The sequence below is a fragment of the Chamaea fasciata genome, unplaced genomic scaffold (genome assembly GCF_029207755.1).
Source record: "Chamaea fasciata isolate MVZ Bird 193981 ecotype frontalis unplaced genomic scaffold, bChaFas1.0.hap1 SCAF_1, whole genome shotgun sequence".
Taxonomy (NCBI): Eukaryota; Metazoa; Chordata; class Aves; order Passeriformes; family Sylviidae; genus Chamaea; species Chamaea fasciata.
Genome location: NW_027094086.1, coordinates 356,248 through 380,059, shown reverse-complemented (window position 1 = coordinate 380,059; position 23,812 = coordinate 356,248). Strand labels below are relative to the sequence as shown.

The 23,812-nt window shown below is 60.9% G+C and overlaps 1 protein-coding gene across 1 annotated transcript; it reads left to right on the top strand.

Annotated features, from left to right (window-relative positions):
* The first annotated feature begins 9,295 nt into the window (after positions 1-9,295).
* Positions 9,296-19,471, top strand: EPPK1 (epiplakin 1). Its single transcript, XM_066201660.1, has one exon. The coding sequence runs from the start codon at positions 9,296-9,298 to the stop codon at positions 19,271-19,273; it is 9,978 nt and encodes a 3,325-aa protein (XP_066057757.1). The 3' UTR covers positions 19,274-19,471.
* Positions 19,472-23,812: the final 4,341 nt, after the last annotated feature.

Sequence of the window (23,812 nt, the reverse complement as noted above, 5' to 3'; positions counted from 1 at the left end):
ACCCCAGCGCCCACCCTGGCTGTGGGAACCCTGGCAGGGGGACATGGTCTGCCTGAGGTCCCACTCCACACACCCCACAGAGCCCCCTCAGGCCTGGCTGGAGCCCCTCGCTCCCTGCCCCATCAGCACATCCAGCCACGGGGCTGGCACACCAGTGGGGCTGGAGGCCTCTGGCTTGGCATCTACACCCGCTCTGATCCCAGCTGGGGCCAGCACGTGTGCGAGCACACAAGTGTGAGTGTGTGAGTGTGCGCGTGTGGGGCCATTTGCACAGGTGAGCACCTGAGCTCACCTGTGCGTGAGGTTGTCCCGGGCAGCGGAGCCCCGGCGGGCCCCTCCCAGTGCTGAGCTCGGCGTCTGACCCCGGCCCCGCTGCCGGCTGCGCTCCTGCTCCGCCCCAGCCGCTCCCCGGCATCGGCCCGGAGGGATGGGGAGCCTGGCTGCTCACACCCGGCCCGGCCTCCCTGTGCTGCCCCTGCGCCTCCAGCGGTGCCACCATCGGCACCGATACCCCAAAGCCGCGGGCTCTGCGCTCTGCTGCTCGTCCCGGGGCTGTCCGAGAGCCCGGACTGACTGACAGCAGCTGGGACGGACGGACACACACGGGGGATTGGTGCTGCCTGGTGGGCAGCGAGGGGGAGCGCCAGGGGCTGCAGGGGAGGGATGGGGTGGGGTGGGATTGGGTGGGATCCATGGGATGGGATGGGATAGAATGGAATGGGACGGGGATGGAGTGGGATGGGATGGGATGGGATGGGATGGGATGGGATGGGATGGGATGGGATGGGATGGGATGGGATGGGATGGGATGGGATGGATTGGGGTGGGATTGGGGTGGGATGGGGTGGGGTAGGGTGGATTAGGGTGGGATTGGAGTGGGGTGGGATGTCCCTGCCTGTGGGAGCTCTGCAGTACATGAGATTGGATGGGATGGAATAGGATGGGGTGGGATGTCCCTGCCTGTGGGAACATAACCAGGGACAGCAGTTTGTGGTGGGTGGAGTGGCGGCTGCTGGGACCCCTCATGGCTGTGACAGCTCAGCCCAAGCTCCTGCTCCTCCTGCTCGGACCCAGCGCACTCCCCACAGCCACGGCCGGCACCTGGGCATAACCCTGAACCTAACCTAAAGCCTAACCCTAAACACCAACCCTGACCTTGACCATGACCCTAAACCTAACCCTAAACCTATACACTGACCCTGACACAAATCCCTGACCTTAACACTGACCCTGAGCCAAACCCCTGACTCTAACACTAACCCCTGAACCTGAACCTGACCCTGACCTTGACCCTAACCCAAACCTAGACCCTAACCCCGAACCCCAAACCCTGACCCGGACCCTGTCGGGCACAGCAACTCAGCCAATGCCCCCCTGCCACCCAGCTCTGCTGCCCACCAACCCACCCCCGTGGGGTTCGTGCTACAGGACAATTCCTCCACCACAGAGTGACCCTGTCCCGGCCCCTCCGGCCCTCCATCCCCACAGCCAGTGTCACTGTGACCCCATTGGTGTCCCCGGGGCTCCGGGAGCCGCAGCCGCCCGCAGGGCAGGGCAGAGGAGCCCGTGCCCGGCCGCTCCTTCTCATCCTCCTTGGGGAGCTTTGATGAAGCCGCTCGTGCTTCGGTGGTTGGATTTGCCCAAATCGCAAATCTTTGCTCATCGCGGCTCATTAACACCACGGCCCCTTCCTGGCCCGCGGGCAGCCGGGGGGAGGGAGCACGGCGGGGCTCGGCATGGCCCAGCACGGCCCAGTACGGCCCAGTATGGCCCAGCACAGTGCACTGGGTCCTGTGTGCCCTGACAGGGACCTGCCACCCCCTCCCGCCTGTCCCTGGGCCCCCACCGGCCGTGCGCTGTGTCCATCCGTGAAAAACGAGTTCCACTCTCTTTTAAAAATTTATAAGTTTAATAAAATTAAAGACAGAGAATTAGGAGAGATAAGAGCAAATGTTTCCAGCTGGGATGCCTCACCGGAAAGCGCACAGCTTTCTCCTTCAATGACTGGGTTTTGAGGGTTGCTGTTTTACGTATTCAACAGATATTCAAACATTCTTTTCTGTTTCAAGTTTCCCCAATCATCTTATCTGAGAGATTTATTTGTGGGTGTCTCCACTCTGGCTGGTAACGTGGGTCTTGGCTGGTTTTATTTTGATAAATAAATGAGGAGGAGGAGGAGGAAGAGGAGGAGGAGGAGGAGGAGGTTCTGCAGCTCTGGGTGCTCCAGGTGACCCTGCCCAGGGTCCTCTGCCCTCTGGACCACCAGCTAGCACGGGGGGAACACCCTGCCCAGGGCTTTGGCAATGGGAATGCCCCTCTGAGGCCTTGGGAAGGCTGGCCTGGAACAGAGGCTGGACCGAGCTGGAGAATAAAGCAGGGATTTACTGAAAGGCCTTTAGGATCCACCTTGGGCAGGACAGGAGCCTGGCCAGGGCTGCGCCCAAGGTGGACCCCAAATGGTGACAAAATGGACCCAAAATGGTCACAAATGGACCCAAAATGGTCACACAACAGCTGACCGGTCACAAAGTCTCACATTTTTATAGGTTTCAGTCCATTTGCATATTGGGGTTTGATTGTCCAGTTACATCTTCAGGCTGTGAGATCCCATCCTTGTTCCTCCCTCTGGCCCACCCTCGCTCGTGCTGTTGGGCCTGCAAGGTGTCCTTCAGAGCAGGAAGAGGATTTGTTTCACGTCCCTGCTCTGTGTAGAGCTGACACCCAATGCAAGGCTCAGAACTGCATCCCTGGGCAGCTCGGAATCCGAAAAACATGAAAGCTCAAAGGCATCACCTCCACCTGGGCTGCACCGCCAGCGGTGGCAGGCTGCCTGCACCCACAGGCAGCCCTGGATACCGGCTCCTCTCCAGACAACACACTCCCACGCGCCATAAACACCTTACCCAAGCGTCCCATCCCTCCCCGGCACCTCGCCCTGCAGGCGGGTGGCACAGGAGGCTGCGGCATGACCCCCCCTGCCCCAGGGACCCCCAAAAGGCCTCTGTGCCCTTTGTGGGACCCGCTGTGGGCCCCCCGAGTTCCTGTGGCACTGGGGAGGGGGCTCAGAGGGCTCAGGGGGGAGCGGGTTGTGGGGCTGGCTGCAGGGTCTGGAGAGAGGGCGTGGAGCCGGTGACGGAGGCAGGGCAGGGGTGCTCGGGTGACTCAAGCGGCAACGGGATGGTTTGGGCATGTTTTGGGCAATTCAGGCTTCCTGAACATCCAGGGGCGTGGGCAGGAGTGTTGCTGATTTCCGAGCTCAGGAGCTGGTCAGCCGTCACCTGGTCCCTCAGGCCCTTTGGAGGTGACGTTAGCAGTGGCAGCCTTTTCCTCCACGGTGGCTTTGATGGCCTCTCCCAGCCCTTGCAGTGAGAGAATTCCTGCCAGGAACTTCTGAGCGAGCTCAGCTCTTCTCTGCTCACCCTGAGTGCAGTGGGAGAGGAGCAGTTTCCAGAGAGACACCTTGAATTTCCTCACAGCAACGGGTACCTGCTCCACCCTGGCTGCTGTGGGGCCGGGGTCAGCCCTGCACTGGGGTTCTGTCACTGGGGGGAGCAGGGAAGGATCCCCCTCTCCATCCCGGCTGCTGTGGGGCCGGGGTCAGCCCTGCACCGGGGTTCTGTCACTGGGGGGACCAGGGAAGGATCCCCCTCTCCATCCCAGCTGCTGTGGGGCCGGGGTCAGCCCTGCACCGGGGTTCTGTCAGCCCTGCACCCACACAGGGACCCTGCTGGCAGTGGGGAGGGTTTGGGGGGGTGATGGAGAGGAGGGTGAGGAGCTGCTGAGGACGAAGGCAGTGCTGGCCCTGGGGAGGAAGGTCTCTGCCCTTCGCTGTCCCCTCCTCTGCGGAGGGCACAGCCCGTGGGGACAGGGTGGGCTAACCCAACCCTGACCCTCCTCCTGCCCCGCAGCCGTTGTGGGGCCGGTGACGCCCTGCCAGGTGGGACCCCCATGTCCCAGCGAGAGCCGTGGGGAGGGCCGGCCCGCGAGTTTCTGCGAGGGTGTGTCACCCCCAGGGGCGGGGAAGGGCCCGGTTTTAAACGCGCTCCGGTGCCGGGCAGGAAGCAGCGGCGGAACTCCGGGCGCACCTGCCAGGGGAGCCCGCAGCCGTGCGCAGGTAGGAGAGCTCGGGCCGGGAGCTCCGGGGGGCGCTGCCGGGGTCCGCGGGGCACGGACCATCCCCGGTATGGCAGGAATGCGGCAGCGCTCCCGCAGACGGGGTGGGGACAGCGGGATCGGGGCAGCGGCCGCACGGGGCTGTGACACCCCGGGCACCACCGGTCCCCGGTGAGGGGATGGCGGTGCCTGAGCCCGGCACGGCCCAGCAGCAGGACAGGAGGTGGTGGCTGCCCGCGCAGGACAAGCCCGTGATGCCTCGAGGCTCGGGTGGCACGGGAGGGGTTCGGCGGGTGCTGGGGAAGGGGCGGGTGGTGGGACAGGGCAGGCGGAGGGACTGGCAGCACCCTCATCCTCCGGTGAGGTGGATCCAGGGTGCGGTGGGGTTGGGGCGCCGGGCGGGACCCCGGCACTGCGGACCCTCCGCCGGGCAGGGAAGGGTCGCTGAGCTGCCCCCCGCCCGCTCAGAGCAGGGTCCCCCCAAAGCGCCCTCCTTGCTCCCATCACTGCCCCAAAAAACTTCCCTCGAAACTTGGCCCCGCCAAGCTCCCACACCCCCAGCCCCGGCCTCTCCCAGCGCTCTGCCCCGGCAGAGAACTCCTCCGCCGCCCTCCCCCGGCACCGTGTCCCCGCGCTCTGCCAGTAAAACCTGTCCCTTCTCCCGGGCCCTCCCCGGGGCCCCCGGCAGCCTCTCCCTCCCCGGCCCGTGCTGGTCCCCGGGCACTCCCTGCGGGTGCAGACGTGCGGGTTGTCCCGGGGAGCGTGGGTGCGAGGGAGGGCCCGGAGAGGGGACACCCGTGGGTGGCAGTGGGGACACCCGTGGATGCCACTTGGACTCCCTTGTGTGGCACTGGGTGCACTGCGACACCCGTGGGTGGCACTGGGACTCCCGTGGGTGGCACTGGGTCTCCCGGGGGTGGCACTGCGACACCCGTGGGTGGCACTGCGACACCCGTGGGTGGCATTGGGTGCACTGCGACACCCGTGGGTGGCACTGGGACTCCCGTGGGTGGCACTGGGCGCGCGGGGGCCGCGGCTCGCACCGGTGCCAGCGCATTCCCTATGGCAGCCGGGAGCGAAAGCAAAAGCCGCGGAGCAGCGGTTGCGGCTGCCAAGGGAGCGCTGCCCGCGCCGGGGAGAGACCGTGGCCCCGGGGCGGGCGGCAGGTGCCAACACCTCCGCCAGGAATCTCGCTGCCTCCGTCGGCAGAGTCGGTTACTCAAAGTTTCCGATGGGGCTGACGCCTTCTGACGGAAGGGAGCAGAGCCCTTCCCCCGCTGCGCTCCCACCGCCGCCCCCTGCCCGGGGGGCGACACCTGGACCCTCGGACTGCCCACCCACCCAGGCTTCCAAACTCCCACAGTTTTGGGGGGCAATGCCCGAATTCCATCGGCGCCCTGGTGCCGGTGGCCAGAGGGGATCTGGGGACGTGCGGGGACCTGCCCGGGGCTCTCCAGACACCGGAGCCACCCCGGTGCCGGTGTCCGCCTCATCTCTGGGGACGTGCGGGGACCTGCCCGGGGCTCTCCAGACACCGGAGCCACCCCGGTGCCGGTGTCCACCTCATCTCTGGGGACATGCGGGGACCTGCCCGGGGCTCTCCGGGGCCACACCGGCTCGGTGTCCCGTCGCTGCCGGGCCGATCCCGGTTCATTCCAAGGGCGACACAGCCGGTTCCATCCAGCCCCGCATCTCTCAGCCCGGGAAGGGCTGCGGGGCCGGGCACGGCTTTCCCGGCCGCCGGAGCAGGGTGGGCACGGCCGGTGGGAGGTGCCGCCAGCCCCGCAGGTGTTTTGCATTGCGGACGGCGGAGGGGTGCACGCGTGGGCGTGGGCAGCCCGTGGGGTTGAGGGGACGGCCCTGCGAGGTGGGGCAGCCCCTCGCTGCCACCCCGCAGCGCGGGGCAGAGCGGCTGTCCCGGCTCTCAGACACCACCTGGACCTCTCGTCCTCTCCCGCGGGACCCCCGTTCCCCCCAGGCAGAGACCCCGGGGCCCTCCTCGCCTCTCCCGGTCTTTTCCCGGAGGCAGGAGCAGCCCCGGGGCCTCCCGCCCGTCCCCACCTCTTGGCGCCGGGCGCGATCCCGATCCTGCGAACACAAACAGCATTGCCTGGGCAGATCTGAGCCGCGCTGACATCACCGGGCGGAGGGAGCCGGCTCTTGGCTCCTTTCCACGGGCCGGGCGGCGAGCCCGGAGCGCCGCTGGGACACAGGAGCGGGAGGAAAAGGTGCTGGCGTGGCCCCGGGGCACGGAATAAGCTGGAGGGACACGTGGAGACGAAGCCTCGTTGGCTTCGTCCTGTGCTGCAGGACATCCCCCTGTGCAGCATAAGGTTCCAGTTATTATAATTAGAATCCAGGCATTAGCGTTGTCAGGATCCAGGTGTTAAAGTTGTCAGGGTCCGGGTGTTAAAGTTGTTAGGATCCAGTCATTAAATTGGTTAGGATGCAGGTTTTAAAGTTGTCAGGATCTGGTTATTAATGTTGTTATGATCCAGTTAATAAAGTTGTCAGGGTCCAGTTGTTAAAGTTTTTAGGATGCAGGTATTAAAGTTGTCAGGATCCAGTTACTGAAGTTGTTAGGATCCAGTTATTAAAGTTTTTAGGATGCAGGTATTAAAGTTGTCAGGATCCAGTTATTAAAGCTGTTAGGATCCAGGTATTAAAGTTGTTAGGAATGCCTCTGCCCGAATTAAGGTGCAAACGAGACCATAAGCCAAAGTCAACAATGTGGGTTTTATTTGACAGCAAACGTGTGAGAGAGAGGGAGAAAGAAATAGGAAATAGGCGGGGGGACAGAGGAGAGTGACAGAGACAGAATAAAGTAAATGTCACCATCCGTGGACCGCAGCGATGCCCCACTGATCTCCTCTCCAGCTGGTGTTCTCAGTGCTGAAGGCCCCCCTGAAGAGCCCAGAATCTGATTAATAATGGTTATTATTAATGAGGGTTAATTTATGCTCAGGCCAGGAAATCCCCCTGGGTGGGGGGTGTTTGCCACCGTGTCTAACAGACTCAGGTTTGTCACACGCAGCCCTGTGGTGCCAGGCTTCAGGAACGACTCTGGGGGGTCTCTGATGGATGAAGGCCCCCCTCAGCTGCCCCTCACGTGGGTGTCCCGTGGATGGGGCCTGCCCAGGGCTCCACAGCCCGTGGGTGTAGGGGAGGATGGGGTCACTGCCCCTGAGCGCAGGTTACACCGCACTGAAACTTCCCCCACCTCACTTTGGGGGGGGAAATCCATGCAAACCTGCTCCCAGAAAAGGGATCTGGGGGCTACGGCAAAGATTTTGGGAATAGGTATAGCAGTTCTTTACTGAGGATAAAAAAAAAAAAAAAGAATACAAATGCTGTAGTACAGAAGAATAAGCAAGCAAACAAACAAACAAGAAATCCTAGAAAAACCCTGACAGGGTCAGAAATACAACCTGACGCCCTGTTGGTCAGGGTGTTGGAAGCAGGCCAGAGTGAGCACTCCTGGAGTGGCAGATGTGATTCTGTTGGAGTAGAGATGGTCCCGTCGAAGAAAAGGGTCCAGTAATGGTGGGATGGGTCCGGTCTTCTTCCAGGGATCTGGTGGAAAACTGGACACCTGGTGGCACTTGTGGCTCCTTTATATCTAGGCGAAGATGGTTTGGCTGCTCCTCCCTGGGTGGAGCATCTCACAATGGGATGATGAAATGTGTCATGTCATTGGTGAGCTTTAATGGTCCATTAGCAGAAGATATCCCCAGGGGGGTAGTGGGACAATGAAGAGCGATAAGGAACACTGCACCATCTGATAAGCGACACTGACCCGTTTGGGCAGAGATAAGCAACACTGCTCCACCCGGTTTCAACAAATGAAATAGAATAACATGGGGTTTTTTCGGTTACAAAACCCAAGACATTCGCCCACCCCAGAACAAGGCAGGGACGGTTCCCAGCACGGCTGCTGGGTTCAGCTCACTTTCTTTTCCTTCTTTATTTCCCCGCCTGGAGGGTGGGTTTGGCTTTGTCTAATCTCAGCAGTTCAGCTTGGAGCCCAAAGTTCCAGCCGGGCATTCCTTAGGGAGGGGTGGGCTTCGATGGGCAGAAAACTTTCTGTCAGTGCTTGAGGCACGACCAGTTTCAGCCCCTGGCACAGGTAAATCCCTACGAGAAGGAGAGCAGGTTTGGATCGGGTAAAACCTCACCCTGAGGGAGCCCTGGAGGCTCCTGGCCCGATGGCCACTGCTCCCTGAGGTGGGGCCTCTGCCTTCCTTGCCTTGCCTGGACAGGGGGAGCAGGGGGGACAGTGGAGGGACAGGAGGGTTTGCGCAGCAGCCATGTGGGAGCACGAGGAGCAGCAACCCCAAAACCACAGAATCACGGGATGGTTTGGGTGGTTTGAGGGACCTTAAAGCCCATCCAGTCCCACCCTGTGACACAAGCCGGGACAGCTTCCACAGCACCAGGCTGCTGCAAGCCCCGGCCAGCCTGGCCTGGAAAACTTCCAGAGATGGGGCAGCCACAGCTTCCCTGTGCCAGGGCCTCCCCACCCTCACAGGGAAGGATTTCTTCCCAAGATCGCATCCATCCCTGCCCTCTGGTAGTGGGAAGCCATTCCCAGTGTCCTGTCCCTCCATCCCTGTCCCCAGTCCCTCTCCAGCTCTCCTGGAGCCCCTTTCGGCCCTGCCAGGGGCTCTGAGCTCTCCCTGGAGCTTCTCCTCTCCAAGTGAGCACCCCCAGCTCTCCCAGCCAGGCTCCAGAGGGGCTCCAGCCCTGGAGCAGCTCCATGGATTCCTCTGGACTCTCTCCAGCAGCTCCAGGTCCTTCCTGAGCTGGAACCCCGGGGCTCTGCAGGTGGGGTCACACCTGAGTGGGACAGAGGGGCAGAATCCCCCCCGTCCCTCCCCTGCTGCCCACACTGGGGGCTCAACCCAGTGCATGGGGGGATTTGGGAGTTCCAGGCCACGTGGAGCTTCTCACCCCCTGGCTCCTTGGGTTTGGCCAGACCCCTCAGGATGGCACAGCAGGTTTGGACACGCTCAGCCTCTGGCTGCCGCTTCCTCCTGCCCGAGGATATTTATGTTTCTCATTTCCCTGTATTTAACACGCAAACCATGGGTAAGTTGGTTTCTCACTGAGCTTTCCCCGCTCTCTCCCCTCTCTCTCTCCAGAGTCCTGAGGGCTGTGGAAGGTGTGCAGCGGCAGCAGCAGGATGGAGAGCAAGCCAGCAGTGAACGGCCACGCTGTTCCCAGCTCTCCAGGGGAAGAGATGCCAGGGACAAACCCCTGGTGGCAGGGCGCGACGCCGTGCAAGCAGCAGAAAGCAGCCGGCGGGGATGTGGCGGCCCCCGGGGAGCCCTCGGAGGCAGCCGGCAGCATTGCAGGCGTGTTCGTGGAGTCTTCAAAGAGGATAATGAGCTTTTATGAGGCCACCAGAGAGCATCTGCTGAGCCTGGACTTGGCCCTGTGCCTCCTCGAGGCCCAGGCGGCCACGGGCTCCATCTGCGACCCGCTGGGGAACCGCCGTGTCCCCGTGGTCGAAGCCGTGCGGACGGGGCTGGTGGGGCTGGAGCTGAAGGAGAGGCTGCTCTCGGCGGACAGAGCCGCCTCTGGCTTCGTGGACCCCTACACGGAGGAGAAAATCCCCCTGTACCAGGCGATCCAGAAGGAGCTGGTGGGCAGGGAGACGGGAATTCGCCTGCTCCAGGCCCAGCTGGCCACCGGAGGAGTCATCGACCCGGCCACCGGCGGCCGGCTCCCGGCAGAGGAGGCCTGTGAGAGGGGGTATTTGGATGAAGAGATGAGGCAGCTCCTCTCTGACCCCAGCAACGAGGAGAGCAAAGCCTTCCTGGACCCCAGCACGATGGAGAAGGTCACCTACTCGGAGCTGAGGAAGAGGTGCGTGGTGGATCCAGCCTCAGGCTTCCTCCTCCTGCCGCTGCAAATCACATTCCCCGGGCTGGTGGGGAGGGTGAGCAGCAGGGACCTGATGGACTCTGGCATCATCAGCGCTGACCTGTTCCGAGGCCTGGAGGAGGGAAGGATCTCTGCGCAGGAGGTGGCGGAGAATGACATTGTTCAGCACTTCCTGCGCGGGACCAGGAGCGTGGCTGGGGTGGTCCTGCCCTCCGGGGAGCAGAAATCCCTTTACCAGGCCCTGAGGGAGCATCTCCTCGTGCCTGGCGCTGCTCTCATGCTCCTGCAAGTCCAGGCCTCCACCGGCAGCCTGACAGACCCCCTGAAGAACAAAAGCTACTCGGTGGATGAGGCTGTCAGGGTCGGGCTCGTCGGCCCAGAGCTTTACGAGAAACTGTCTTCAGCTGAGAAAACCATCACTGGGTACAGGGACCCCTCCACCGGGGAAATGCTCTCCCTGTTCCAAGCCATCAGGAGGGGCTTTGTCCCCAGGGATCACGGCCTTTGCCTCCTGGAGGCTCAGGTGGCCACGGGGGGAGTCATTGCTCCGGGCAGGCACCTCCGTGTCCCCATGGAGACAGCCTGTGAGTGGGGCCACATGGACAAGGCCACCAGGCAGCTCCTCTCCAGCCCTCCTGAGGACCTGAAGGGGTTCTTCCACCCCGGCTCCAAGGAGAAGCTGAGCTACACGGAGCTGCTCCAGCGCTGCGTCACCGATCCCAGCACAGGGCTGCTGCTGCTGCCACTCGCCGGGGATGGCAGTGAAGGATCCCAGGAAGCTCTTGGCTTCTTTGACCATAGGAGTCAGGCAGCTCTGGAAAACACACAGGTACCCATTGCTGTGGGGAAATTCAAGGGCAAGTCGGTGTCTCTCTGGAAACTGCTCTTCTCCGACTACATCCAGGGTGAGCAGAGAGCCGAGCTCGCTCAGAAGTTCCTGGCAGGAATTCTCTCCCTGCAAGGGCTGGGAGAGGCCATCAGAGCCGCTGTGGAGGAGAAGGCTGCCACTGCTAACGTCACCTTCAAGGGCCTGAGGGACCAGGTGACGGCTGACCAGCTCCTGAGCTCGGAAATCATCAACAAAGACTTGTTCAAGAAGCTCAAGGAGGGAGAAACGTCGGCCAAAGAGGTGGTCAGCATGGACACTGTCAGGAAGTACCTGCAGGGCACAGGAAGCATCGGTGGGCTGCTACTCCCCGACTCCCAGGAGAAGATCAGCATCTACCAGGCGAAGAGGAAGGGACTCCTAAGGCCGGGGACATCCCTGATTCTCCTGGAGGCTCAGGCTGCCACGGGGTTTGTCATTGACCCCGCTGCCAACAAGAGGTACTCCGTGGACGAGGCTTTACGGGCAAACGTTATCGGCCCGGACGTTTACGACAAGCTGCTGGCTGCGGAGAAATCCGTCACTGGCTACAGAGATCCTTACTCAGGGGCCAAGGTCTCCCTGTTCCAGGCTATGCAGAAGGAGCTGATCGTCAGGGACCACGGCATCCGCCTGCTGGAGGCCCAGATCGCCACCGGCGGCATCATCGACCCCGTCAACAGCCACCGCATCCCCGTGGAGGTGGCCTACAAGCGCGGCTACTTCGACAAGAAGATGAATTTAATCCTCTCCGACCCCAGCGACGACACCAAGGGCTTCTTCGACCCCAACACCCACGAGAACCTGACCTACCTGCAGCTGAAGGAGAAGTGCATCACCGAACCGTCCACCGGGCTCTGCCTGCTCCCCCTGAACAGCAGGAAGAGGCAGTTTGTGGATGAGGCCACCAGGCAGGTGTTCAGGGGCTCCTGGCTGCCCGTCAGGTTTGGGCGCCTGCGGGGGGAGAAGGTCTCCGTGTGGGACCTGCTCAACTCCGAGTACTTCAGCGAGGGGAGGCGCCGGGAGATCTTCAACCACTTCCAGCTGAGGAAGCTCAGCCTGGAGCAAATCCGGCTCATGCTGCAGGAGGAAATGAAGAAATGGGCCCCCATCAAGTTCCCGGCCTTGAGAGGCAATGTCAGCGCTTATCACCTGATGGAAACCGGTGTCATCGACAGGACCCTGTTCGAGCAGGTGCTGGAGGGATCCATCACCCCGGAGCAAGTCCTGCACATGGACTCCGTCAGGAAGTACCTCTACGGCTCAGGCAGCATCGGGGGGATCGTGCTCCAGCCGTCCAACCAGAGAATGAGCATTTACGAGGCCATGAAGCAGAACATCGTGGTGCCAGGAGTAGCCCTGCCCCTGCTGGAGGCCCAGGCTGCCACGGGCTTCATCATCGACCCCGTGAACAACCAGAAGCTGCGCGTGGATGAGGCCGTCAAGGAGGGAGTCATTGGGCCAGACGTCCACGAGAAGCTGCAGCACGCGGAAGGGGCCGTGACGGGCTACAAGGACCCCTTCACGGGCAAGAAGATCCCCCTTTTCCAGGCCATGAAAAAGGGCCTGATCGCCGATAAGCAGGCCATGCAGCTCATGGAGGTGCAGATGGCCACGGGAGGCATCATCGACCCAGCGTGTGGCCACCACATCCCCCTCGAGTCGGCCCAGCAGCGAGGCTGCCTGGATGAGGACACAAGCAAGGCCCTCTCCAAGCCCAGCGATGACCACAGAGTCTTCTGCCTCCCGGACAGCAAAGAGAGCGTGACCTACGCCGAGCTCATCCAGCACTGCCAGAAGGACAATGTCTCCGGCTTCCACCTGCTGCCCCTGGCACAGGCGGCTGCTCCTGCCTACACCGACGAGCAAATCCAACGCATTTTCAAGGAAACCATGGTGAAGGAAAAAGGAGTATCCCTCTGGGAGCTCGTGCACTCGGGGTATTTCACCGAGGAGCAGAGGAGCGAATTCACGGAGAGGTTCCGGTCAGAGGAGCTGTCGCTGGAGCAGCTGGTTGCTCTCGTGCTCAGGCTGGTGGGGGAGATGGAGATGAAAGCCAGGACCCAGATCTCCCTGGAAGGCCTGAGGGGCAGCGTCCCTGTGGTCTGGCTGCTGGACACGGGCATCATTTCTGAGAAGACCTTTGAAGAGCTGGCTCAGGGTGTCAGAACTCCCGAAGAAGTGGCCGCAATGGAGAGCGTGAAGAGGTACTTGAAGGGCACAGGCAGCATTGCTGGGGTCTTCATAGAGGCCTCCAAGCAGAAGATGAGCTTCTACGACGCCATGAAAAACAATCTCCTCCTCCCCGGGGCTGCCCTGAGGCTGCTCGAGGCTCAGGCAGCCACAGGATACCTGACTGACCCCACGACAAACCGGAGGCTGAGTGTGAGGGACGCCGTGAGGGCGGCTGTTGTTGGAGAAGAGCTCACCGAGAAACTCCTGCTGGCTGAGAGGGCTGTGACAGGCTACACTGACCCCTACACCGGGAGCTCCATCTCCCTGTGCCAAGCACTCCGGAAAGAGCTCGTCCCCCTGGCAGAGGCTGTGCCCTTGCTGGAGGCCCAGCTGGCCACGGGAGGGGTGGTGGATCCCATCCACCACCTCCACCTGCCGCTCCAGGCTGCCTGCAGATATGGCTTCTACGACGAGGACCTGAACCAAACCCTCTCCCGGCTGGATGACAGCACCAAGATCTTTCTTGACCCAAACACCAAGGAGAACGTGACCTACCAGCAGCTGAAGGACCGGTGCATTCGTGAGGCTGAGTCAGGTCTGTGGCTGCTCCCGCTGTCAGAAAACGCAATGTTCTGTGTGGACGAGCAGACCATGAAGGTGCTGAAATCTGTGACTGTTTGTGTCAACGTGGGGCGCTTCAAAGGACAGACCGTGTCTGTCTGGGACCTCCTCAACTCCGAGTACTTCTCGGACAGCAAGAGGAGAGAGCTGGTGCAAAAGTACAAAGAGGAGAAGGCTGAACTGCTGCAGGAAATCACTACGAGTATCACCACGATCATCCAAGAGACCGAGGCACAAGGCAAGAAGTTCGCATTCAAGGGCCTGCGGAAAAGAGTGTCCGCCAGCGACCTCTTCCAGTCCCAGCTGATAGACAAAAAAACCCTCGACGAGCTCAACCAGGGGACGAAAACAGTCAAAGAAGTCACCGAGATGGAGTCTGTCCGTAGGTACCTGGAGGGCAGCAATTTCATAGCCGGGGTCCTCATACAGCCGAGCAATGAGAAGATGAGCATCTACCAGGCCATGTGGAAAGGCATCCTGAGGCCAGGGACTGCCCTGGTGCTGCTGGAGGCGCAGGCAGCCACCGGCTACATCATCGACCCCGAGAAGAACAAGAAGTTCTCAGTGGAGGAGGCGTTAGAGGTGGGCCTGATTGGAGGGGAGATTTTCGAGAAGCTGCTGTGCGCGGAGAGAGCCGTGACGGGCTACACTGACCCCTACACCAAAGCCCCAATGTCGCTGTTTGAGGCCATGAACCAAGGGCTGATTGTGAAGAGCCACGGCATCCGCCTGCTGGAGGCCCAGATCGCCACCGGCGGCATCATCGACCCCGTGCACAGCCACCGTGTCCCCGTGGAGGTGGCCTACAAGCGCGGCTACTTCAACCAGGAGATGAACCAGATCCTGTCCGACCCCAGTGATGACACCAAGGGCTTCTTCGACCCCAACACCCACGAGAACCTGACCTACATGCAGCTCCTGGAGAGATGTGTCCAAGATGCAGAGACAGGGTTGTACATGCTGCAAGTTGTAAAGGAGGGAGGAAAGTACTTCTACATCGACGAGTCCACCAAACAGGCTTTGCGCTCAAAGCTCCTTCAAGTGAAATTTGGAAAGTTCAAGGACCAAACAGTTTCTGTCTGGGAAGTTCTCTGCTCCCACTACATCTCAGAGCAGAAAAGGAAAGAGCTGGTGATGCAGTACAAAAGCAAAACCCTAAAGCTGGAAGAGCTGATATCCCTCATCTTAAAAATCATCGAGGACACAGAGAGAAGAGGAGAAGCGCTCAAAGTCAAAGGACTGCGGGGGGAGGTGTCGGTGTCAGAACTGTTCAACTCTGAGATAATCGACAAGAAAACTCTGGATCAGCTGCAGGATGGGAGTCTCACACCTGCCAGTCTCACAAAGAGGGAAACCATCCAAAGGTACCTGGATGGCACCGGTTGCATCGCTGGGGTCCTCCTCCCACTGAGGAAAGAGATGATGAGCATCTACCAGGCTCTGAAGAAAGGTCTTCTCACAGAGCAATGCGCACTGGGGCTGCTGGAGGCACAGGCAGCCACCGGCTTCCTCCTGGACCCCCGGAACCACCAGAAGCTCTCCGTGGACGAGGCCGTGTCCTCTGGGCTGGTGGGCAGCGAGCTGCGCGAGCAGCTGCTGTCGGCAGAGAAAGCCGTGACAGGATACACAGATCCTCAAACAGGAAGTAAAATCTCTCTCTTCCAGGCTGTAAGACAGAAGGTAATAGTCAGGGATCAGGGCATCCGCCTGCTGGAGGCTCAGCTCGCCACCGGTGGCATCATTGACCCCGTGTACAACCACCGAGTCCCCGTGGAGGTGGCCTACAAGCGTGGACACCTGGACGAGGACACGTTCCTCCTGCTTTCGGATCCAGATCACGGCAGCAGAGGCTTTATAGATCCAAACACTCAGGAGAAGATCAGTTACAGCCAGCTCCTGCAGAGGTGCTCCAAGGACAGGGAGAGTGGCTGGTACCTGCTGCAGGTCCTGGAGAAGGAAGGCGAATATTTCTACATTGATGAGCAAACGAAAAACGCCCTATTGTGCACAAAGGTGCAGGTGCCTGTGGGAAAATACAAGGGACAAGTGTTATCACTGTGGGAACTTCTCTGCTCCGAGTACGTCACGGAGGAGAAAAGAAAAGAACTGGTAAGAAAATACAAACTGGAATCCCAACACATTGTGCAAGGAATCATTGAGACAATACTGAAGATCATTAGAGAAAAAGAAGAGGTCAGAAGTGATGTCTGGTTCCAGGGCATCCGACAGCAAATCACAGCGTCAGAACTGCTCAGCGCAAAAATAATCACAGAGGAAACAATAGAAAAACTCCAGGAAGGGAAAAAGACGGCAGAAGAAATAGCACAAACAGAAAGTGTGAGGAGGTACCTTGAGGGAACTGGAAGCATTGCCGGCGTGCTGGTGCCCTCCAAGGCCCAACCAGGCAAGATGGAAAGGATGAGCATCTACCAGGCCATGTGGAAGGGCATCCTGAGGCAGGGCACGGCGCTGGTGCTGCTGGAGGCTCAGGCCGCCACCGGCTTCCTCATCGACCCACTCAAGAACCAGAAGCTGTCTGTGGACGAGGCCGTGTCCTCGGGGCTGGTGGGCAGCGAATTAAAAAACAAACTCCTCAGTGCCGAGAGAGCTGTGACAGGATACACCCACCCCTACTCAGGACAAAAGATGTCCCTGTTCCAGGCCATGAAGCAGGAGCTGATCGTCAGGGACCACGGCATCCGCCTGCTGGAGGCCCAGATCGCCACCGGCGGCATCATTGACCCCGTGCACAGCCACCGTGTCCCCGTGGAGGTGGCCTACAAGCGCGGCTACTTCGACCAGGAGATGAACGAGATCCTGTCCAACCCTGGCGACGACACCAAGGGCTTCTTCGACCCCAACACCCACGAGAACCTGACCTACCTGCAGCTGCTGCGCCGCTGCGTGCCCGACCCGGACACGGGACTGCTGATGCTGCAGCTGATGGACAAGGGCTCAGTGCTCTACCAGCTGCCCGAGGACGCCCGCAAAGCCCTGCAGGCCGCCCGCACCACGCTGGCCCTGGGGCTCTTCCAGGGCCAGAGCGTCACCGTCTGGGAGCTCCTCTTCTCCCGCTATGTGCCCGAGCACCGGCGCCAGGACCTCCTGCGCCAGTACAAGGCGGGCACGGTCACCATTGCCGAGATGATCGACCTCCTCACGGCCATTGTCACCAGGGCCGAGGCCCAGGGCCACAGTGCCAACATGTCACCCAAGTCCAGAGTGTTGGAGGTCCTTCCTGAAGACAAGGTGAACGGCAGAGCCACAAACTCCCAGAAAGAAGGGGAACAAAAGCAGAACCAGGAGCTGGAGGAGGAGTTGGAGCGCTCCCTCAAGTCCCACACAGTGGAGGTGGCGGCAGGTGGCTTCCACGGCAGGAAGGTGTCCCTGTGGGAGCTGCTCTTCTCCAAATTCGTGTCTGAGGCCAAGCGTGGGGAGCTGCTGGGGCAGCTGCGGGCCGGGAGCCTGGCACTGGCCAAGCTGGCCACACTGCTCACCCGGCTGGTGGAGGAGGCCGCGCAGCACGGCAGCAACGTGAAATTCACGGGCCTCAGGAGGCAGGTGAGCGCCTCGGACCTGCTGGACTCGGGCATCATCGACACGGGCACGCTGGCCGAGCTGGTGCAGGGCGCCAGGACGGTGCAGGAGGTGACGCAGATGGCCACGGTCAAGCGCTACCTGGACGGCACGGGCGTCATCGCCGGCGTGCTGGTGCCCTCCAAGGCTGATCCAGGCAAGACGGAGAAGATGAGCATCTACCAGGCCATGTGGAAGGGCATCCTGAGGCAGGGCACGGCGCTGGTGCTGCTGGAGGCTCAGGCCGCCACCGGCTTCCTCATCGACCCGGTCAGGAACCAGAAGCTGTCTGTGGACGAGGCCGTGTCCTCGGGGCTGGTGGGCAGCGAGCTGCACGAGAAGCTGCTGTCGGCGGAGCGGGCCGTGACGGGCTACTCTGACCCCTACACGGGTGACAAGATCTCCCTGTTCCAGGCCATGAAGAAGGAGCTGATCGTCAGGGACCACGGCATCCGCCTGCTGGAGGCCCAGATCGCCACCGGCGGCATCATCGACCCCGTGCACAGCCACCGTGTCCCCGTGGAGGTGGCCTACAAGCGCGGCTACTTCGACCAGGAGATGAGCCAGATCCTGTCCAACCCCGGCGACGACACCAAGGGCTTCTTTGACCCCAACACCCACGAGAACCTGACCTACCTGCAGCTGCTGCGCCGCTGCGTGCCCGACCCGGACACGGGACTGCTGATGCTGCAGCTGATGGACAAGGGCTCGGCGCTCTACCAGCTGCCCGAGGACGCCCGCAAAGCCCTGCAGGCCGCCCGCACCACGCTGGCCCTGGGGCTCTTCCAGGGCCAGAGCGTCACCGTCTGGGAGCTCCTCTTCTCCCGCTATGTGCCCGAGCACCGGCGCCAGGACCTCCTGCGCCAGTACAAGGCAGGCACGGTCACCATTGCCGAGATGATTGACCTCCTCACCGCCATTGTCACCAGGGCCGATGCCCAGGGCCACAGTGCCAACATGTCACCCAAGTCCAGAGTGTTGGAGGTCCTTCCTGAAGACAAGGAGAACGGCAGAGCCACAAACTCCCACAAAGAAGGGGAACAAAAGCAGAACCAGGAGCTGGAGGAGGAGTTGGAGCGCTCCCTCAAGTCCCACACAGTGGAGGTGGCGGCAGGTGGCTTCCATGGCAGGAAGGTGTCCCTGTGGGAGCTGCTCTTCTCCAAATTCGTGTCTGAGGCCAAGCGTGGGGAGCTGCTGGGGCAGCTGCGGGCCGGGAGCCTGGCACTGGCCAAGCTGGCCACACTGCTCACCCGGCTGGTGGAGGAGGCCGCGCAGCACGGCAGCAACGTGAAATTCACGGGCCTCAGGAGGCAGGTGAGCGCCTCGGACCTGCTGGACTCGGGCATCATCGACACGGGCACGCTGGCCGAGCTGGTGCAGGGTGCCAGGACGGTGCAGGAGGTGACGCAGATGGCCTCGGTCAAGCGCTACCTGGATGGCACGGGCGTCATCGCCGGCGTGCTGGTGCCCTCCAAGGCTGATCCAGGCAAGACGGAGAAGATGAGCATCTACCAGGCCATGTGGAAGGGCATCCTGAGGCAGGGCACGGCACTGGTGCTGCTGGAGGCTCAGGCCGCCACCGGCTTCCTCATCGACCCGGTCAGGAACCAGAAGCTGTCTGTGGACGAGGCCGTGTCCTCGGGGCTGGTGGGCAGCGAGCTGCACGAGAAGCTGCTGTCGGCGGAGCGGGCCGTGACAGGCTACTCTGACCCCTACACGGGTGACAAGATCTCCCTGTTCCAGGCCATGAAGAAGGAGCTGATCGTCAGGGACCACGGCATCCGCCTGCTGGAGGCCCAGATCGCCACCGGCGGCATCATCGACCCCGTGCACAGCCACCGTGTCCCCGTGGAGGTGGCCTACAAGCGCGGCTACTTCGACCAGGAGATGAGCCAGATCCTGTCCGACCCCGGCGACGACACCAAGGGCTTCTTCGACCCCAACACCCACGAGAACCTGACCTACCTGCAGCTGCTCCACCGCTGCGTGCCCGACCCGGACACGGGGCTGTATTTCCTTAACATTTTAAAAAAATAATTGTAAAACCTTTCGATTTTTTTTCCTTGTTTTTTTTGCCTCGGAAAAGAATGTTTCTACTGTGGATACTTTTCTGCTGCTGATGTTTGTCTTTCTTTTTCTAAATATTTTTGACCATTTATGGTCCCAGTGAGGGAATTTCCTTCACGACCTCTTTTCTTCTCCACCACCCACCCACATCAGGTGCAGCTTTGAAGAGCCGCCCCCAGGCAGCGTTACTGCATTGCATTATGCCTCTTTCTTCGGTCGCCTTTCAGGAACAGAGGAGGCAGCCTGGGTTATCTCAGGTCATTTAGGTGAATTGTGTCATCCTCATTTTCCCCACACAGATTTTAGTGCAGGTCTTTGTTCCGTATGGGCGTCGCTGAGAGTGATATTTTTATTCTCTGCCTCTGCTTTCTTGCGTATTGTAGCTATTTTCCCCAGGAGCTCTGCAGGATGATATTCAGGTTGCGGGTTTTTTAAGCCAGGACAGTGTGGGGAGCAGATTTCTGCGTGGGCAGGATGCCAGGCTTGCGTTGGGTGTCGCTGGCGTGGGACACATCATCTGTGTCTGCTCCCCGTGCCTCAGCCTGTCCTGCTTTTCCGGGGAGTACAAACAGCCCCAGCCCAGCGTGCTTTGGTCTCTCTCTGTGCTTTCCTCCCCTCCACAAAGCCTCTGTGGGGATGGATCCTCCGAGGAGCTGAGAGTGGACACGGCTGTGCCGTACTTTTATCCTGTCCATCCACGGTGAAACCTCTGTTCCCTCCTGCTCCTTTTGCCCTCTCGTGTCCTGAGCTGACTCAGCCCACGCTCAGCCACGCTCCAGGAGAGGCAAAGCCCCGGAGCCACTCTTCCCATGCAGTTCAGGGATGAATAATTCTGCTGCTGTTTAATGGAAGGACATTTACCCTCCTGAAATGCCCTCCCTTGGGCTGTTTGCCTTAATTAACCTGGTAATGTCCTGGAAAATGGACTTTGGGCCGCAGCTCGTTCAGCTGACACCTGGGAACGAGCTCAGAGGAGCTGTGGGACTCCTCACCATAACCTGCTGAGGAGTTCAGGGAATTGCACAGGCTCAGAAAGTGACAGGAGAAATTAATGGGAGAGAAGTCACAGAATCATGGAATGGTTCGGGAGGGAAGGGCCCTTCTCGTCCCAACCCTGCCGTGGGAGGGACACCTTCCACTATGCCAGCCTGCTCCAAACCCTGTCCAGCCTGGCCTTGGACACTTCCAGGGATCCAGGGAGAGCCACGGCTGTTCTGGGCACCCTGTGCCAGGGCCTCAGCAGCCTCACATGGAAGGATTCCTTCCAATATCTAATCTAACAATTCCTTCCAGTATCTCATCTACGCCTCCCTTCTTCCAATTTGAAGCCATCTCCCCCATCCTGTCACTCCAGGCCTTTGTCCCAAGTCCCTCCCCAGCTCTGTTTTAGCCCTTTGGTTACTGGAAAGCCGCAATAACGTTTCTCATCCTGGAAATGCGATTCTCCCTCCCACAGAGGCCAACAGGAGCAGCCGGTGTTGGATTCCTGGGCTGTGTCTGTGACATCCCAATGTGCCGGTGCCAGCGCGGTGCCCCTGCAACTGCCAAGCTGTGACAGAGTTTGGGACAGTCTCAAGGACAGGGCACAAGCCACCCTGGGCTCTGGCAGCACCCAGAGCCAGGCCCTGGGATGGGCAGGAGCTGAGCTGAGACCTCCAGGATATCAAATCCCGGGCAGAGCCAGGAGTTCCAGCCCCTGCCTCCCTGCGGGGCCTGGGCACCTTGGCCTCTGTCCACTCCTGCCCTGCCTCCCTCCCACCTTCCCTCCCAGTCCTGACAACCAGGGGATCGCTGGGGTTGGGAAGGCCCTGGGGAATGGGACTACGGAATCCAAACCTCTCCCCCAGCACAAGCAGGGCCACTTCTAACCCGTGTCCCCAGATGTCACATCCACGTGTTTATTGAACTCTCCCAGGGACGGGGACTCCACCACGGCCCGGGGCAGCTGGGCCAGGGCTGGGCAGCCCTTTCCAGGAGGGATTTTCACAATATCCCTCATAGACCTCCTCTGGCCCAGCCTGAGGCCGTTTCCCCTTGTCCTGTCCCTGTGCCCTGAGAGCAGAACCCAACACCCCCGGGCTGTCCCCTCCTGTCAGGACCTTGTACAGAGCCAAAAGGCTCCCCCCGAACCCCCTTTTGTCCAGGCTGAGCCCCTTTCCCAGCTCCCTCAGCCCCTCCTGGGGCTCCAGACCCTTTCCCATCTCCATTCCCATCTCTGGACACACAGGCAGCACCGGGGCTGGGGATATCTCCCATCTCTGAGGGATGGGCTGAGGGAGCTGGGCCTGGCCAGCCCTGAGCAGAGGCAGCTGAGAGGGGACCTGTGGCATGAAGGGAGGTGTCCAACCAGGCTGTGCCCCGTGGTGGGGCCTCCAGGACATGAGGCCACGGGCAGGAGCTGCCGCCCAGCAAGTTCCAGCTGAACATGAGGAAGAACTTTGTTCCTGTGCGGTGACCGAGCACTGGAACAGAGAATGGAGAGGGTGAGGGGTGTCCCTCACCAGAGACATTCCAGAGCCCTCTGGACACAGCCCTGTGCCGTGTGATGTGTGATGACCCTTCCTGAGGAGCCCCACTGCGGGTCCTTCCAGCCTGGCCCATCCTGGGGGTTTTGGCGGTTGATGGAGAGGTGGGAAGACTGATTCAGTGAACAGAATTCCATTTTACTCAGGTTTTCCAAAAGCTTATACACCGTTTCAGGAAGGTTGATCATTTCTACTGCAATAATTAGGTTAAAAGGTCATACAAACAACTCATTTTACAACATCTTTCTCGTAGGGGGTTGATTGAATCTCTCCTCTGCCCATAAGCAGGTTTTATCCCATCTTCTTGTAATCTCAGAGGTGTGTTTGTCCCTGCCATGGCATGCTGGTTATCAAACCAGCTATGCTAATTAAATCTGTCTTACTCTCTGTCTTGGGTGTTTCCACACTGGGGTTCTGTGAGTCTGGGATTTCATAACCCCCCCTGTACCAAACCCAACCTGCAGCCCGGCTGTGCCCGGGGCACGTTTGAGGATCAGCTGAAAAGTGGGAAACACCAAAGGCTGAGGCACAGGCAGGGACTCAGCTCTGCCCTCCCTGCAGCCCACAGCTGACCTGCTGGGGAAGCCCTGACTCCCTTTTGCTGGTGTGTCCCAGCTCCCCACAGCGCAGCAAACCCCGTGTTCCCCCCAGAGCAATCTGGGGAGTGGGAAGAGATTCCTCCCTGGGAGGGTGGGGAGGCCCTGGCTGAGGTTTCCCTGAGCAGCTCTGGCTGCCCCTGGATCCCTGGAAGTGTCCAAGGCCAGGCTGGATGGTGCTTGGATCAGCCTGGGATAGCAGAAGGTGTCCCTGCCCGTGGCACTGGAGGTAGGGACTGGATGATCTCTGAATTCCCTTCCCACCCAGACCATTCCTGAGCTCCCGGCAGAGGCACATCTGCCTTTGCTCTGTGCAGCCCTCGTGGGCACATTTCGGGAGTGCTTGGCCATGCACCATGAGCTGCCACAGCTGGCACAGGCCTGCAGGTCCCCAGAGGCCACTGCCCACATCAGGACTGGCCGCAGTGGCCACCTGTGTGACACTGTCCCCCTGCAGGTGTTGGTGGCCGGGCACCCCACGGGCTGAGCGGGCTCAGCCACCCCAGGCAAAGCAGCCACGTTTTGGGGGGCAGTTATCAGGTGAGGGTCTCTGGGGCAGGATTTGCCCTGTCTGCTCTCAGCAGGACGTTCCACCAGCACCTGTCACCTGTCACTGAGCCCTGGGAGTGGGGTGGCACAGGGGGCTGGCCCTGACCCTCAGAGAAGCCCCACCTTTGGCCAGCTGGGCAGAAGGGCAGAGCTCTGCCCATCCCTGTGCCCTGCCCCAATTCCCCTCGGGGGACAACAGGAGCGTGGCTGGAGGCAACCTGGGCCAGATGCTGGGTGTGATCCTTCCCCTCGCTGTGCTGCAGAGCCGCCGAGGGAAACTCGGCCGCCTGGAAGCCGAAGGATAGAGAAGTTCCCTGGGAAAAGGGTGCGGGAAGCAGCTGCAGCCCTGGCAGCACCCCAGTGACCCTGACACCATCCCTGCCGCTCTGGCACCGCCCCGGCAGCCCCAGATTATCTCCCTGGCGGGCCCCGCCGCAGGCCAGGTGCTCTGAACACCAGGAAAAGCCCGGCCCATCCCTTTTTCCCAGGAATCACGAGCCAGGCCACAGGATACTCGATAGTCCTTTTCCCACAAGAGATCGGAGTTGCGCAATCTCTCCCAGCCGGAATAAAGAGCATTTTTGTCCGTGTCTGCCCGTGCCCGTCCCCTGGGCGCGGGGATGGGCTGGCTCCCTGTGGCTTTTGAAAGGGAACATTTTTGTTATTCTTTCTTCCGGAGGCGCCGGCGCTGCGCGGTGCGGCCGGGCGGGGCAGGGGCGGCGGCCGGGGGTACCTGGCGGGCAGGTGACGGCAGCGCCACCGAGGGTCCCGCCTTGCCGGGGGTCCCAAACTGCCGAGGGTCCCATCCTGTGAGGGTCCCACACTTCCAAGGGGACGCT